This window comes from Globicephala melas, chromosome 18, assembly GCF_963455315.2.
Source record: "Globicephala melas chromosome 18, mGloMel1.2, whole genome shotgun sequence".
In the NCBI taxonomy this organism is placed as follows: domain Eukaryota; kingdom Metazoa; phylum Chordata; class Mammalia; order Artiodactyla; family Delphinidae; genus Globicephala; species Globicephala melas.
In genome coordinates this window covers 4,056,823-4,075,276 of record NC_083331.1, presented here as the reverse complement: position 1 = coordinate 4,075,276, position 18,454 = coordinate 4,056,823, and the positions used below count along the sequence as shown (strand labels likewise).

General features: G+C 38.2%; 1 protein-coding gene across 6 annotated transcripts in view; it reads right to left on the bottom strand.

Moving 5' to 3' along the window:
* The window catches only part of CDK8 (cyclin dependent kinase 8), a 121,281-nt gene that overhangs the window by 34,262 nt on the left and 68,565 nt on the right, over positions 1 to 18,454 (bottom strand). For all 6 annotated transcript variants that reach the window (XM_030882642.2, XM_030882643.2, XM_030882650.2 and 3 more), the window contains exon 5: positions 1,734 to 1,791. In XM_030882642.2, the coding sequence (XP_030738502.1) occupies positions 1,734 to 1,791 (58 nt within the window). The remainder of the gene's footprint in view (positions 1 to 1,733; positions 1,792 to 18,454) is intronic.

The window sequence follows — 18,454 nt, the reverse complement described above, 5'->3', positions numbered from 1 at the left end:
GACAAATGTCTTAAACTCGTATCTCAGAGCTGGAGCTGTAATGAGATACAGTTCACGGCATTTCACACGGTTTAATACATAGCGTGGTAATTCGGGCATGGACATTTTTCCTAATAAACTGCCACCTTCTTATAGGCAAAAACTGTCTCTTTTTCATCTCTCTCCCCCTTTTAGCATCAAGTACAGTGTCATTATACATTGCTTTTGCCAAACACACGCTGAATGAACAATCACTATTCATACCACCTATTCGAAAATTTCAAGATTCATCCACCATTTGTTTAATTTTGCTCTCCTAATATATATTTTTAACGAAGTAGGCCCCAATCTAATCTACTTAATTACAGAGGATAAAAAAAACCCACAGAAATTTGGCAAAGAATTAAAACCATGAGTCGGATTACTAAATACTGGTTTACAGAAGAACTAATATTTTTTCTTAAATGTGAATACTTTAAGCCGTTAGTGGCCCCCAAACCTGCCAACATCATACATGTTACACAGAAGTATAATTCCAAACTAGATTACTTTTAACATATAAAATTCCCCTAAATCTTACAGTAAAGAACACATCTGTAAATACTGTTTGGCTGGGTCTTTTAGATTTTGCATGCTTTGAACTTACATTTGACTTTGATACCACCAAGGTGGATTGGATGAAATCCTTTAAAAGCACATGTAAGGACTTAACAGGCATTTGATACTATGGTAAGCACTGACAGGGCCTGGTTCTCAAAGCAAGTCAATGACTAGGAGCATTTCGAGGTGCGTCAAATGTTCGCACTACTAAAACACTTGCAAAATTTATATCAAGAGTATTTCGAGAGTCTAATTAGAAGTAGAAAATGAGACTTGGGGAATTTATAGGGGAGGGGAGGGAAGAAGGGTTAAGAATGCCTGGGCTTTTCTTTGTTGGTGAGGTGGTACAAATCAGCTGATAATTCTAATGCATGTTAAATCTTACAATCAGAAGTCCCTATTTACTTTGTTACATACTCCCATAAGCCTGCTTGCTGCTCTTAAATTAATATAATTTAGTGACTACATTTCTTCTATCCACACACAAAACAAACTGAATAAATGTGACAAACACAACTCGGAAATGACAATGAAAAAATAACCAGTTAGGAAAAATAAATCTAGTTCTATCCTTACATGTTATCAGACCAGGAATGGGTAAAATTTTGCATTGATATATAAGAAAACAGAGCTATTAGAAAACATGCCGGGGTAGAGAATGCTTGTTAATTTTTTCCCTTCAGGCAAAGGCTCATTAGAACCTACTCAGCCTCAGTGGTATCCTTAGTTTGTAATTCCTAATCTAGATGAGGCTAACAGAGGCATATGTTCTCATCTAATGTGGCTCAGGTAAACAGAACCGATGGTATAATTACTAGTACACTGTATGCCCTTGTGACTAAAGGTGAGGCTGGCTTCTAACATGGATAGAAGCCACTCACCTCTATAGGCTATTTTTAATGAAAGCAAAATTTCTAAGAAACTTGCATGGCTTATTTTATAATTAGAACACTTCAGTCTCTAAAGATTGTCTGACACCTTTCAAGAGTGTGAAACATTTTTCACTTTTAATGTATACTCTTTAGAAATGGCTTCGATCACATGGAACTATATGAATAAATGCATATTATTACAGCAAAAATTAGAAGTGATAAAGCTGCCTGCAAAAGTTTTAAAAGAGTGCTACACTGTGACTTATCAAAGATATAACATACCAATTTTTACTCTTCCTCGCTCAGGACCTTCACCCATAACTAAAATATTAGCAGGTTTCTGTGGAAACAAAATAGTGTTTTTTTTCAGTAGACAGTAGTGGTTTCTTTTAAATAGACAATATGCCAATATAACATAAATCCACCTTTAAAAAAACCACATTTACTCAAAAATTAAAATCAAACACAGGAAGTCACCAAAGAAACTTTATGTGTATATATGCAAAGCAATATGCAACTTCATGAAGGCCAAATATGGCAGTGCTTTTCTCCAGGCAGAGCTAAGGCTTTTCTTGGCCCTGTTATCAGTCTGCTTTCACTACTGCGGAACAGCTGGCAGAAAGTTAAAATGCTGTGCTTCCTTCTAACTCTTTCAGTTACATAAAATGTCCTGCAACTTCAAGGGAAAATGTATCTTCAAATATAATTTAACACTAAGCAGCAAGTTAATTATAGGGAAGGGACCACCTGATACCCTTTTTTGCAAACCGCATAATATGTACCTATGTTTCAAGTAAATTATAGAGAAATCAATTTAATAAAGTCTCTTCTAAATGAGTTAGCAGAGTAATAGGAATTTTCCATGACCTGAACATCTTTGAGGTTTTCATTTTTAAATAAAAAAGGAAGCTAACATTTAAAGTGAGATTTTACAAAAGTAGTATTTCAAACAGTTCTTAAGTCTCTAGAAATAACAAGGTTAACTGCCATCTAAAATGTGTCACAGTGGCGTCTACTATACTAACACAGAAGGGTTGTCCCTCTTCAAGGAGGAGAGAGGGAAAGGAGGAAGAGGCAGTCTCCAAACGTCTCTCAGGCTGCCACCCTGCCATCGGCCTGCTCTGACTGCAGTTCTACCAGTCTGCTGAATAAAAGTGAAACCAGATCACGACGCCTTTCAAATACCCATCAAAGCAATCTTGGAATCAAGTTAAAGATTTTAATGAAGGCTGTTTACAGTGGTAACCAATTCACAGGCTTCCCTGACCATATTTAATGACAGCCCCTATGCTATTACTGATAAAACGTAACTTACAGTACCTTATTCTACCAACTACCAAAGACCAAAATTATTTTTTTATCCTCAGTGCAAAAACACTGCTGAAATGGTAGCACATACATTTCAAAGGCTGAAAATTCCTAGTTTTTAAGATGAGGAAACTAGGCACCAGAGCGAGTGCATGACTTGCCCCAAGTACAATCACGGAGATGGGGGTGGGGGGGCAGTAGCAGGATGTGCCCCGTCTCTGAGCAGTGCAGTGCCCCTTCCTAATAGACCCTTCTGAAGGTCATTTATGTAGCAAGCTTTAAATGGACGTGTATTACCGTAACTATAATGTTCTGTTCAAGAAAATGTTTTCAGAATGTCCATCATCACACACACGCTCCCGCCCACTGAGATAGCTGGTGAAGCACCGAGAGGCAGCGCAGCACTGACAACACTCCCTGTGAGCCACGTGGGGCTGCCAACAAAGCTGCTCATCAGGGACACTGCAGAGCTCAGCCTGCTTCAGAGGAAGCCAGGTCTCAGAGACTCGTGCGAAACGCCGACAGCGTGTGTGTGGGGTGCCCTCCAAGAGAAGAGGCAGCCCGTCTGTCTGGCTGAGGGAAAGGCCTGCTCTCAGTCACAGTGTGGCTCAGGAGGGGACTGGATATTTGGGCTAGAACTCTCTTCTCATGGTTCATCAGGGCACGACTCCCTAGACATCTCTTGAACCCCATTTTGATTCTCCTCCCGTCAATTCAGTCTTCTGTACTATTGCCAGGGTTACCTTCCTAACAGACAAAGCTGATCACATCATCACTCCCTTGTTTAAAATCTTCCACAGTAACAGAGGAAATTATTAGGAAAACAGTGGAACAGAAAATTATATATAGACTGTGATTACAACTGGGTTAAAAAAAAAAGTGTTGAGTAAGGACTAGAAGAACAAGAAAGGTTAGAGTAACAGAGGCAGGGACGACCTTTTCAAAGCTTCTTTGAATGCTGTTGCTGTGTTTTATTACTAAAGTATTTCACCTTTACGTGGCCCCTCACCGCCTGTGAATAAGGTAGAAGTCTTTATGATGGAATGCCAGGCACCTACAAGCTCTTACCCACTGAGCTCTCCTGCCCCGCCTTCCACCACTCTCCTGCCACATGTGTGTCTGCAGCGTTCTGTGACTAGACCTTACACAACTATGTCAGTGCTAGCCCGTTATTTCTACCGTAAGAACTCTCCTCTGCATTACTTGGGAAAACCTGATTCTCCACGCCTACCCTCTAATGATGTAAGTAATACATGAATACGCTCTGATTATAAACAATTCGAACTATGAGGCCACATAGAGTTAAGCGTTAAAGGCTCTTTTACCACCCATCACTCCTCCACCACATCCCGAATCCCACTCCCTCCTCCACAGTTACAAGCCGATTAACTGGCTTGCTGTGATGGATTTTTCTAGCACTTAAGTGCTCCTAAAAGATTACTTCCATATCTGGCAAAAGCACAAGCACACATGGGCATCACTTTCCTCCTTCTATTTTAGATGGAGTGGAAAAGCTCTCTCTCTCTCTCTTTTGCTTTCTTACTCATTCAGCAGCCGGACCCAGATCTGAGAAGCCCTGGGATGGGTGGTACTGGTCAGCCTGCTACTAGGCAAAGGGGGAAAAACTCCCTCTCTTGGTCTTCATTTTATTATAGACTCACTGGACTGGCCAAGTCCCAAGCCTGGGTTTCAGCATTGGTGGGGAACAGCTTCTCTGTCAAAGTCTTTCCTAGTATTAGGGTTTGGGGCCAAAGCTCCAGCTAATAATTAAAACTTGCTTTGCAAGACAACTCACTGCCTATTGCATGATCTGAAGTAGATCTTGGGGCCGAGAGTCACCACGCGCACTTAAATTAATGGGTTTAAGTTCAGTTTGGGCATGCTATGTAGTCATAAACAAAAGAGAATGGTTTTAAGTGCTGTTTTAATAAAACTGTTTATAAACAACGAGTCCCTCCTCATGGTGTCTCCCACGGTGGTATCCATATGCCCCAGGGCGTGATACTCTGATTTAGTAGACACATCCCACACTAAATTTCTTTTGTGAATGTGATCTAATGGAAATCTCAAGAGAAACTGGCAAAAAAGCCATAGAGATCATGAATACTCTTGTCAGTATTTGTTTTGTTGCTTAATCAGTTTTAAGGAAGTCTTCAAAAGACCTGACGGATAATTTTTGTTTTCGTACTTAATGCCACATTGAAACAATATTATATTCTCCAAAAAGCTAATTTCTTTTCTTTCTTTTTTCAGTGGGAGAATTTGGTAGCAGTTTTAAGCTCTAGAGCCAAAGCATCCAAGTAACTGGTGATAATTGATGAAACAATCAGTACTAACCATGACTTTGGTAAATAGTCTGCGATCTTTCATGTGCCATCAGACATAATCACCTTAAAAAAAACATACTTTGCTGGTGACATTTTGATGAGGCACATACTCCATTAAACTATTTGTTGCTATAGAGAGCAGAGGTCCAACATGACTTAAAAGTACTATAACATCATGATAACATCTTCGAGAAGAGTTATCTTATGCACAGAAATGATTACAGAACACCCTTTACTGCCTGCTGAACAATGAAATAGATCAATGAGATACTTGTTTGAAGTATAATTATTTGATTGTTTGAAACTACGATAGCCTTCTCTTGCTTTATTTCTCCCAGAAAAAAACTGTTTGTAATTAAAAGAACATGCCCTTGTTTTACAGTCTCATGTTTTTTCTTCTTGTTTTATGTTGTTGTGCTCCAAAAAAAAAACCCCACTGACATTTCCTAAAGCAAGATGTCTGTGTTACAGAGATAACCATCCCTGTAGAGGCTTTCTGTCCTCCAGGCTCTGTCACGATGGGAAACGGCACACTGATGATTCTGGCATACAGCAGGGATGGCAAACTGGTTTCATTTAAGGGGCCAACTCTGGTAGAAGACTAAGGACCGCAGGGAGCTGCATCTTGAGAAAGACAGGAATTGGGCTGGTCTGGAAACTTCCATCACCAATCAGAGGTACCTCACACAGGTATGGAAGTGCAGAACACTGGCATCTCTGTCAAGTTAACAACTTGTTATTCTAGGAGTAAAACCAGAGTCTTCATATTCACTAACGTTATCAAGGCAAAATGGAGACTCTGAGTCAACAAGAAAAGCTGGTTTTTAATGGATCTGTCTATGAAAAGAAGACAGGGATCCCTAAGAAACCACCGTTAAGTGCTGTTCTCCAAGATTTTTTCAGAACTAAACTTACACACTATAAACAACACAACCTGGTGGCACACTTTCTGGACACTCAATGACTTTGTTTCAGTTTGGCTGTTAATCATTTTGTACTACGACACACACTGATCTGTATCTCAAATGGCACATTTTCAATTGATGTCTAATAGCTAAAAAATAAAATTCTGCTTTTACTTGTTTTTTTTATTGTGTTGAGAGATTAATGTAGAATTTGTGTCTTTGTGAATACTTACCATGAATATCTTCATCTTCTAGTACACACTGAACTTTTCTAGACATACATTTTTAGCAAATGGTTTTTCTTTTTTTTTCTATTCTTTTTATTTTTTGACTGTGCCACACGGCTTGTAGGATTCTTAGTTCCCCAACCAAAGACTGAACCTGGGCCCTCGGCAGTGAAAGCTTGGAGCCCTAACCACTGGACCACCAAGGAATTCCCAGTGAATGTTTATTTTAAAATATGTTCTTTTATATAGTCCTAAATGCCAAGCAATTCTATTATATCACATTGCTTCATTCTATAATTTTTGCTCATTCTTTATTTAAAAAATTTTGTCAAAATCTGATTTAAAGAATGTCAAAGTACACAATTATATATTTCTATTTCCTTTTGTACAGCTGCCAAATTGAACAAACCGTAAGTTCTTTGGTGTATATCCATTATTTTAATCATTCTGCTGTTACAAAATATGTTTCAGTCTTTTGAAATAAAATATACTTTATCTGATACTATAATATTTTTCTATATTTGAATAGACACAGACTTTAGACCAATAGTTCTCAACTTTTTTCTTCCCCTAAACATTTGAGGAATATAATAGACTTCTTCAGAAGATGAGGAAGTATGGTTAAATGGTTAAGAACAGGCTAAAAGAAAATCAAGGATGCTATCAGCTATTAGTTCTATGACCTTCACCTCCATTTTCTCATTTATAAAATATGGATAAAAATAATGACAAGTTAGCGTTGCAAAGATAAATGTTACTAATGCACATAGAAGACTTAATACGATGCTTGATATATTAAAAGTCCAAAATATATTATAATGACAGCTAACACTATAATCTGTTAATAGTGACTCACAACTGAAGTGATTCTTAACTGAAGACTTCTGGGGGGCGAGGTAACCATGCATGATTGGATAATACCTCCAAGATGATTTCTCTACATCTCCCTATGAAATGCCCCTAATTGTTTTTGATCACCTTTCTAGCTTCTAGTTACTTATGCCTTTTATTGATTAAAAAACTGTTTATTATTAGCAATAGCTTTTTAAGAGTTAAAGTAATAAAAATACACATCTTGTAGAAAATTAAAATACAGAAAAGTACAAAGAAAGTAAAATTTATCTGAAACCTCACCTCACAGAGTTAGGTCATTGCAAGTATTTTGGTGGACATAATTCCAGATTTCTCTATATTATTTACATTTATATAAATATCCTAGAAAGGCTTTTTTTTTTTTTTTGCGGTACGCGGGCCTCTCACTGTTGTGGCCTCTCCTGTTGCGGCGCACAGGCTCCGGACGCGCAGGCTCAGCGGCCACGGCTCACGGGCCCAGCCGCTCTGTGGCATGTGGGATCTTCCCGGACCAGGGCACAAACCCGTGTCCCCTGTATTGGCAGGCGGACTCTCAACCACTGCACCACCAGGGAAGCCCAGAAAGGCTCTTTTGATTCCTGTATTTGTTCACTCAACAGTGAACAAATAATAAATAAATGCATAGTACTATTGTATTGATCCTATTTTATTTAGCCTCCCCTATCATAGTTACTTAGGTTACTTTTAGACCAGAAAAGTTCCAGGACATTGTTAAATAATAGTGGTAACAGAAAGGTTAGAACAGAGAAGATAACAAAAGGTAACAGAAAAGATAACAGCTGTTGATTTGGTATGTACACTTTTTTATGCTTAGAAGTTTTCTTCTTTCCTTATTTTTATAAAGAATTTCAATCAGAAATGAATATTAAACTTTGTCAAACATTGAATTTTGCAAAAGTTTTATATTTATAACTATTGAGATAACCACAGTGTTATTCTCTTAGCATTATTAATATGAATTCTGTTAATAGGTTTCCAAAGATTGAATCATCTTCACATTCTTGAAATGAACTTCATTTACTTGGAGCACAGTAGTATTCTTTTAACATTCCTCTGGATACTATTTGCTAATATTTTATATAGGATATATGCATAAATATTTATACATGACACTGACCTACTATCTTTATTAGGTCTGTGTCAGTGTTATGCTTTCTTCCTACAAAGTTATTAAGGAAACTTTCTTTCTGGAACAGTTTATATAATGCAGGATTAACTGTTGCTTCATGGTTGAAGCAACTGTGAAAAATGTGCATTTGTTACATTTTTTTAGAGGTAGCCCTGTGACAAATGTCTTTAAGTCTTCCACAGTTGCCAGTCCATTTAGTTTTTCTACTTTTTCCAGGGTCAATTACGGTAATTTGTATTTATTTTAAAATGTTTATTCTATCCAGGGTTTTGTAGAACACCAGAATAATTTAACAACTATTAAAGAAATTTAAATGATAGTCAAAAATCATCCATCCTCATTTCAATGCACCAGAAACAGTTTTACAGATGACTTTTACCAACCTTTCAAGAATAAGTAATTCCTCTATTATACAAGCTATTCCAGAGACTAAAATCATTTTCTGAGGCTAGTATAATCATGATAACAAAAAAAAGAGTACAAACAGATCACTGACCAACTTCACTTGAGAATATAGACACAATAAAGTATTGGCAAAGGGAATCCAACAGCAACTGGAGAAAAGAAAATCAAAACCAAGTAGGGCTGATCCCACTAAGACAAGGATGGTTCAACATTAAAACTGAAATAAAACCTTATAAATGTCAGCTACCATATTAACAGATTAAAGGAAATAGCCATATGACCATCTCAAAAGATGAAGAAAAGCATTTAATAAAATCAATTCTTGATTTAGAAACAAACAACTTAATTGGATATAGAAGGGAACATTTTTAACCTGATAAAAGGTACCTACCAAAACCCGAGAACAAACATCACACATAATGATGAAACTTAACAATTCTTACTAAAGACAGAAAAACAGTTACCTCAATCATTTGCCACTGCACTAGTAATTAAGTCCTAGCTACTTACCATTACCAAATGTCAAGGGAAAAATGCACTTTATGTATTTTTACTTTCCTTTTAAAATTTTAATATTTCTGTGGCTGGGTTCTGTCTTATAACCTCCATGGTATGACAGTCAAGTTGCCAGCATGTTTTTTCTATCTTACTGATACATAAAACAATGCTGCAGCTTGCAGCTCTCCAGTCTTCGCAGCAAGAAGATATAATAAATATTTAGGATAGACTTTGAGTACACCTGTCTCACAAGCAGGAGGCTACTGAGGAATTTTAGGTAGGGGAATGACATGGTGTGATTTGCTTTTTAGAGCGATCATTCTGATTGCTATGTAGACTGGACCATAGGAACATAAGACTGCAAGTAGGGAAGATTCACTTGGACATTTTTTCAGTAATCCAGGTACCATGGATTAGAACAGTAGTGACAGAAATGATAAGAAGCAAAGTCAAGAGGCAGTAAGTGGACTGCAAAAAACTCAACTGTGTGAACTGTATGAACTGGGAGGTCAGGTTACTGTAGGGTTAATGAACAGGAATTCACGAATGAGCACACCTGGAAGTCCACCTGGAAAATCCAAATCCATATCCTGGCAGTGAGGGGTTTTGGAATCTCCCTGTTAGTCGGCACCTGTTCATTGGACTGACCCAGAGACACTAGGAGGACTCCAGAATCTCTGCTAATTTGCTCTTCCCTTCATGGCTGTCTCTTCCCACAGCTGTTTCTCCCTGAAAACAAGCACTACAGGTCACTCTTATTTGAGAAAAGACACTGGTCAGATGACTGGGACCAATGCCAACTGCACCACATTCAAATCTCAGTTATAGGACCGTCTTACTGTAGTTCAATCTGAGATATGTTTTGAAGGTAGCATTGATAAGAATCCAGTTATTCAATCAATCAATATTTATTGTGCAGCTAATATGTGCTACTCTGGGTAATAATGATACAGCAGTAAATGAAATGGATAAAGTTCCCGCCCCTAAGGTACTTATTCATAGTTCTAGGGCAATGTGATGATGGACTGAAGTAAAATGCACTTACTGAACACTTATTATGTGCCAGACAGTCCTAATACTTCAGATGACTCTCTATCAAAGAGATGAAAAGACAGGTCTGGCTCCATTTTATGTTAAAAAAAGAGAAAAGATACCAATGTATGTGACTTAAAACTCAGATAATCCTCTACTTCTAGTCAATTTTTAGGATTACTCAAAGATATTATCTTACACTCCATTTTTTTTAAAGACTCAATTAAATTATTTAGAATATCTGTTCTTGATTGGTGAGAAATCTGACTTAAAAGATTCTAGCATTGTGCTGATAAAGTGTCTGAAAAGACTCAGACTCTAAAGAAAGTAGATTAGAAGCAATATGCAAACTAAGTAACATAATATTTTCATAATCAACTTGTAATCTGCCCATATAAGCAGGTACGGTATTTGCAGCTGTGCTATACAGCAAAATTAAGTAGGCCACTTTTTCATTATGTAAAACGATAGAACGCAGTTCACTGTGTATGCTCAACATCAATATCAAAATTACACAAACATGGCACATATCAAGAAATCAAACAGACTGTTTACAAACAATCAAATACTTCCAAGAAAGAAAACTGCCCAATTGGTCATTTAAGTAAATATACTATAGAATAAACACAATTCATTATGTTAACTAAAATTAATGCAAACCTCATTTAAGTTTGCCTTAACCCATTCTTATCAATAAAACCTATGCTTTATCTTCAAGCCTAAATTTTATGATCACAATTTTACATGTTTTACTAGTTATAGAATTAGACAAATAAGAAAATTAGAGTAAATCCTTGGAGATTTATTTACTTTCATTCACTCCCAGTAAATGAAGCAAATCTCAAGTAATAAGCAGCGATTAAACCTGACAGTCACAAAGCATTTTTCTTCAAAAAAGCTCTGTTGTAAAGAAACATGCTTAATATATTCCCAACACTCATTTCAAGGAAGCTAAGCACAGAGAAGGGGCAACAGCAGTTAGAACAGAGGCCAAGAACGCAGGCTCCTTTCTTCCCAGCTGGTCAATTATTTTGTTGCTTTGCCTCTTTCAGCATTTGGACAGTGGTAGGGTCCTTTCTGCCTTTTTCTTTCTTTTTTTTTCTTTTTTCTTTTTTTTTACCCTGAAGAAGGTACTGTCCTCTTTTTTTAGGCAGGAAAAAAAGTGTATGCATGGCTCTTTTTTTTCTTAATAGCAATCATCCTCTACCATAAAATAAATACACTAAAGCACACTCAACATCATGTGTGAACTTTCAATAAAGACTAAATAGAATCTTCCTCTGTTTTCTTCCATATAACAATAATATATGTTAACTGCAAACTATGCAGACAATTTAGAAAGGTATTAAAGGAGGAAGGTGAAATTTGCCTGAAATTCTCCTACTCGTAAATAAACCCTACTTAGAAAAACATATTTCCTACAGGGCTACGGCTATTCAAAATATTTTATTATCAATGTCAAGAAATTTGCATAAAACATTAAAGTACTTATAATTTGGGACAAAGTGTTTTCTAAAGATTTGACTACTTTTTTTTCCTTGATGTTCTCTTTTCCTAACCATATCAAGGACCTTTTGGGAAACAGTCTAGTGCAGCAGCTTTCAAACCTTTTTGAACACAACCCACAGGAACAAAAATCACTTAATATTGTATGACCACATTCACATATACCCATGTATAACTGAAACAAAAGTTTCATGAAACAATAATTTCCCTCAAGACATATGATGCACTCTGATATTTTCTCTATTCTACTCTACTCCATTAAAAAAATAAAAAGGCTGGTTGTGTTGTGTGATTTCCCAACTCATTTATGGCTTTTACAACCTGCAATTTAAAAATCATTGATCTAGAGGAAAAATTCCCTAAATTCAGTGACCCAGCTTTGAAAACAGTTCTCTTAAGTAACCAGAATCAGGTCACTTAATCTCTTTCCTTCTGAGTCTTCCACTTATTGTACAGAGCTCAACAGTCAATAAGAAAATGCATCTAGGGAGATCAGCTCGGTGCTTTGTGTCGACCTAGAGGGGTGGGTAAGGGAGGGTGGGAGGAAGACCAAGAGGGAGGGGATATGGGGATATATATATATATACACACATATATACGTAGAGCTGATTCACTTTGTTATACAGCAGAAACTAACACAACACTGTAAAGCAATTATACTCCAATAAAGATGTGAAAAAAAAAAAGAAAGAAAATGCATCTAAAAAACCCAACAAACCAACTAACCATATCATTGTGGGCAAACTTTAGTATTAGTAAGCAAAACTAATAAAGCAGGCAATCTCACTCAAGAAGAATCAGATCCAAAATACCCCAATAATTCATCACGTTACCATCAATACATAACTAGGTGCCTTCATAAAGTAGGCCCTATGAAACTGAGTTTGAGTCAATGGCTCACTCCAAGATTTTGACTGTATTGAACAGGAAACCAACTCATCCTTCACCAAACAGCTAAAACCCCACCAAGTGATTCCAAGTTACCCAGTATAATTAAAATAAACTGCATGGCAGCGGCACTATCAGATTTGTTTTTAGTAAGTCAGATTAAAGCTCTGAAATAGCTCCAGCATCTTTTAAATACGTTTATGCAATGGCCCACTGGGCTATGTCACATCACATACTACACATGATAGCACATCCCCACTGGGATACTCCAAAGGAAATCTCTACAAAGATTTATTTTCTAGGAAATTTTACTATGGCAAACAACCACACAAAAAAACAAAGAGCCTATTTTGCAGTCAAATGCTCTGCCACTGAGCTATACCCCCCCCCCAAAAAAAACTACTTTGAATTGGTTTAGGGCAGGAGTGACAAACTAGCAGCTAGTTGTAATACTCCAAAACACTCCAAAGTTTGTATACAGCCTTGTAATTCAGCTTAAATGAAAAAAGAAAACAACACAGTGGAAACTTATATTACAGTATATCTCACTTAATACTATATTATAGTATATAATATAATACACTATGTTATATTATCCACTTAGTGCCACAGGACAAAAATACAACCCTATGTGTCTGGTAGTTCCAAGTTAATTAACACTATGATAAAACCATTAAGGTAATAATTCAAATGAAATTTTGGACATTAGATTTTTTTTTAAAGTAGAACACGTTAATGACCATATGAGAACCTGATATATACTTAACGAAAATTAATGGTAAATAGGCCAGTCATCATAACTACTTCTCCACTTTCTATTAAGTTCCTTAGGAAACATGTCAAAAGCCCAAGTCTATAATACTTACTTAAATACAAGTCTGATTTGAGTGTAAATCATTTCTATGGTATATCTGATACACTGCATGAATATTTTCAACAAAAAGCACAAAATTCAGCCAACATTGAGTTCACTAGAAAATTTAAAATGAACAACTATTAGCTAGATATTAAAATATTTACATTGTGATTAGTAATGAACTGGTCAGTTAAATGTAGTATTAAAGTGAAACATGAGAGCTGCAAGTTCAGAACAGCTGGGATGTATAGGAGAAGGGAGGTATGGGCCCCTCACCTACAATTAAAGAATAATTCACACAGAAGGTACTTTAAGACGTTCTTGAAAAAAAGTGAGGGATGTAAACGAACTATGATGGAAATGTTCGACCCTTAAGATTAAAGGAAAATTGGAAAAAATAAATGACATGAAGAGAAGAACATCAGAACAGACAAAGGGCCAGGAAATAGGTCTCAGTGGGAGGAACAAAAATATGGGGTAGAGGAAGAGTGCAATGGAAAAGGTCAACAGATCAGTATCATTAGCTGAATGGTCTCTGAACTGACTGCTAAGAGCGAGCTGAGCTCTTTTAGGTGGAAAGAGGAAGGCTACTGAAAGGACTTAAAATGTAGTATAAATAGAAAAGAACTTTTTCTGCACTGTTCCACTGCACTGAATCACAGCAGAGATAAGAGGGAGTAAAAGGAAGAAACACAGCAGAGTCTCTGTGTGTCTGCAGATATGGACCAGCATCAGGTAATATCAGAGATAAGCTATGGAGAATAACCTTGGAGGCCACTTTGCTTCTGTTACAAATGGGCTAGTTCATTCATTCAACAAATATAAGCAATACTGTATACACTAATGTGTATTTTGCTAAGTGCTGGGCAGGATACAAACATATACAAAGTCACAGTCTTTGCCCTCAGGACTTACCATCAAACAGAGGACATACAATTACCAAAACTAGCAAGTGCCCCAGGGGTAGTTCAAAGTAACTGCTACAGGGTGTAGAAGTAAACATTCTCCCTCCCAGCTAGTGTGACTGGGGTGGGAGTGGGGGAGTGGAGGTGGAAGAGGGGTGCACTTTACTGATGAGGTAGCAGGAGCAGAGCTTTAAAGGATGAATAGAATTTCAGATGCTGGAGATGAAGGGAGCAGGGATTCAGGAAGGCAGCGCAACCTTGGGGTTGGCTGGAAAATAACTATAAAGAAAGAGAGAAAAGAAAAAAAGGAGACTGGAGTCAGACTGTACTGGTGTGTTTTTTTTTCGGTCTTTTTTGCCGTACGCGGGCCTCTCACCGCCGCGGCCCCTCCCGCCACGGAGCACAGGCTCTGGACGCGCAGGCCCAGCGGGCACGGCCCACGGGCCCAGCCGCTCCGCGGCACGCGGGATACTCCCAGACCGGGGCACGAACCCGTGTCCCCCGCAAAGGCAGGCGGACTCCCAACCACCGCGCCACCAGGGAAGCCCTGTACTGGTGTTTTTAATCTCTAGTTCACTAACACCAGCATGCATACGTTTGACAAGCGTTTTTCAAATTCTTAATCTATCACAGAATTTCTCCTAGGAAAAGAAAAATTAACTGAGTTTGAAATTTCACGATTTCACAAGAAAACCATCCCTAAATTTAGAAAGTTTTATAAAAAGTAATCAGTTCTCGGCTTCCCTGGTGGCACAGTGGTTGAGAGTCCGTTTGCCGATGCAGGGGACACGGGTTCGTGCCCCGGTCCGGGAGGATCCCACATGCCGCGGAGCGGCTGGGCCCGTGAGCCGTGGCCGCTGAGCCTGCGTGTCCGGAGCCTGTGCTCTGCAACGGGAGGGGCCGCGGCGGTGAGAGGCCCGCGTACCGCAAAAACAAAAAAAACAAAAAAACAAAACATCAGTTCTACTGAAAGAGGCCAGATAGAGTAAACTGGCTGGATGTCCTCACACAGGTCACAATGGAGTCACTGTTAGTGAGAACTTCTCACACTCTGTCCGTGTGCTTTAACTCAATCCAGGAGGACTACCTCTCACAGGAAAGAGTTCAGTCACTACTGCCAAATCAAACTTAGCTTCTACACAAAAAGTATCGAATATGATTTTGGTGTTTCAAGTTTTTTACTAGACTGGGCTCAGAAAAAAATCACCAAACTCAATACAATCAGGCTAACAGATCTCAAACCTTTCCTTATTCTGAGTCACTTAAACATATCTTTATTTGAAGCTTTCATAATATTTCACACTTAGTTTCTCTTTATGATATCTGGCAAAAAAATCTTAGTATTCCTTAAGCCAACAGAACACTCCTATTTTAAATAAACAGCAGATAACGGGGGTGGGGTGGGGTGGATGGACGACGTGACCCAGCAATGCCTTTTCTCACAATACCTTAACGGGCGTCTTGGCTAACCGACTTGTATGGGGTGCTTATTTTATCTGTCACCTTGGCTGGACCACAGTGCCTGCGTATCTCGTCAAACAGTATCCTGGATGTTTCTGTCAAGGTGGTTTTGGATGAGATTAACATTTAAATGGGTGGACTTTGAGTTAAGGGGATTACCCTCCATAACGTGGGTGGCTCTCATCCACCAGGTGAAGGCCTTAATAAAACAAACTGACCTCCATGAACAAGAAGGAATTCTGCCAGCAGACTGAGTTTGGACTCAACTACGCCTCTTCCCTTGGGTCTGTCAAAGCTGCCAGCCTACCCAGCAGATTCTGACTAACCAGGCCTCCACAACTGCCTGAGGGAGCTGCTTAAAAGAAATCTCACTCTCTCTAATATATACACATTCTGTCTCTCTGGAGAACGCTGATTAATACAGATGGTAATGCCAGAACCAGGACTACAGACTATTAGTCAAACGATTTTACTTTCCAAGGAGAGGAGAAAAAAGAAGAAAGGAGAAGGGTGTAGTCAAAGGAAACAACATAGCTAACTTACACACACCTCTGTTTTTATTTCTCTCTACTTACAGCAAACAGATTAAGTGTATAAGCAAACCAACTTATACATACATATTTTAATGCTCTAAAACTAGAAAGTTTACTTTGGATTCATAAATTATCTCACAAAATAAATACTGAATGTTTTTCCTTTCTAGCCCGTTTTTCTTAAAACATCCACACATGTGTACACATTACCACCTTCAGCCCAACAAGAGTTCCAGAATTATTAGATCTCTATTTCCTGCCAAGGATGACAGATCCCAGTTACTGAGTTACTGATCTGCTACTACATAATCATTAGTAGTGACAAAATTAATCTTTATTTATTAAATAACAACTATATATATCAAAGAACTTCATAACTCTATCATCTCAAATCAGTATTTCTATTAATAATAAAGCCAATGCTATTAAGCAAAAGCTTCAGTAACATTCTGGGCTACTTTCAAATTGTGTTTTTAGGCTGTCTATGCCAATTAATCACCTTAATATGAAGTTTCTTGTGGCAAGTCAGCAACTTAACCAATTGGTTCAATTATTAACATTAGAAATCTATGTAGGGAATTCCCTGGTGGTCCCAGTGGTTAGGACTCCACATTTCCACTGCAGGGGGCACAGGTTTGATCCCTGCTTGGGTAACTAAGATCCTGAAAGCCATGTGGCACGGCCAATAAATAAACAAACAAATATCTACATAGATCTATTAAGGTTGGTATCGTCTCATTTCATCTAAACCTGACTGAAAGGAGCAAAGAATATAATTAACTCGTAATTATATTCATTCTCATAGAGTAAATATCTCATCCGCAAATCATAACAACTATTTGAGAAGGGGTTAAAAAAAGGCATATCATACAGCTTCTAAAGAATGTTCTTCAGAGTAAATACTTGATTACTCCATATATGAATATCTTATGTAGCTATCGTTGAAAAACTATATAATATCAAACTCCAAAATTTAATTTTCAGCTGGCAGGAAGGTGAGCACGTATTTTTTAAAAAACTATGATAATGAATCTTTCCTTCAAGAACTGAAGAATAATTCAAGAGGCAGGTACCTGAAACAGTAAGATCCAGCCTGGGACAGAGGTTATCGTTTTAAGGAGACGATGGTGCAGTGTGCCTGTGATGCACAGAAGGGTCAGGAGTTTGGAAGGATCACTAAGAAGTCACGCACAGACAGTACAGGAAACCACACTTCAGATGGGAAAGCCAAAGGAGGCAGCAGCAGAAAAACAACCACTTACATTTTACAAAATATTTTGGATGAACACACTTTTAAACAGAGAGCAGTGGCATATCAAGAAGGGCACAGGAGTAGGAACAGTTTGCCTCAGTGAACAGGAATATTTTATCACTGATACTGTTCAGAATTGCCAGCATACGGTAACAATAAAAAGTAACGGGCCTCCCTGGTGGCGCAGTGGTTAAGAATCCACCTGCCAATGCAGGGGACACGGGTTCGAGCCCTGGTCTGGGAAGATCCCACATGCCGCGGAACAACTAAGCCCGTGCGCCACAGCTACTGAGCCTGCGCTCTAGAGCCCGCCAGCCACAACTACTGAGCCCGCGTGCCACAACTACTGAAGCCCGCGCACCTACAGCCCGTGCTCTGCAACAAGAGAAGCCACTGCAATGAGAAGCCCGCACAGAGCAACGAAGAGTAGCCCCCGCTCATGGCAACTAGAGGAAGCCCGTGGGCAGCAACAAAGAACCAACGCAGCCAAGAATAATTAATAAATAAATTTTTCAAAAGTAACTACTTTTCGTCTGTTTATTATTTTTAAATCAGCTACAGACAGTGCATCCCTCTGTCACCTGCACCTAAGTGCACTGCTCCACTGCATCTGTCTCCTGGTACACCACCAACAGAGACTTCTGAGATGACCTGCTCTATACCGTCTCTGTGCCAAAGACAACTTGTTCTGGCCGTATCAATAGAAAGAGCTCTCCCAAGAGAGACACAAAAGAAATCAGACTTTGAAATTATTTTCACTACTGTAGTTAATACTAATGTGAGTAGTTCAGGTATATTATACATTAACATAAAAATTAAATACTGGTTTAAAAATCAGTTTGTATTCATCTAATGAACATACATATTTTAGTGATGAGAAAATACTTACATTAGAAAG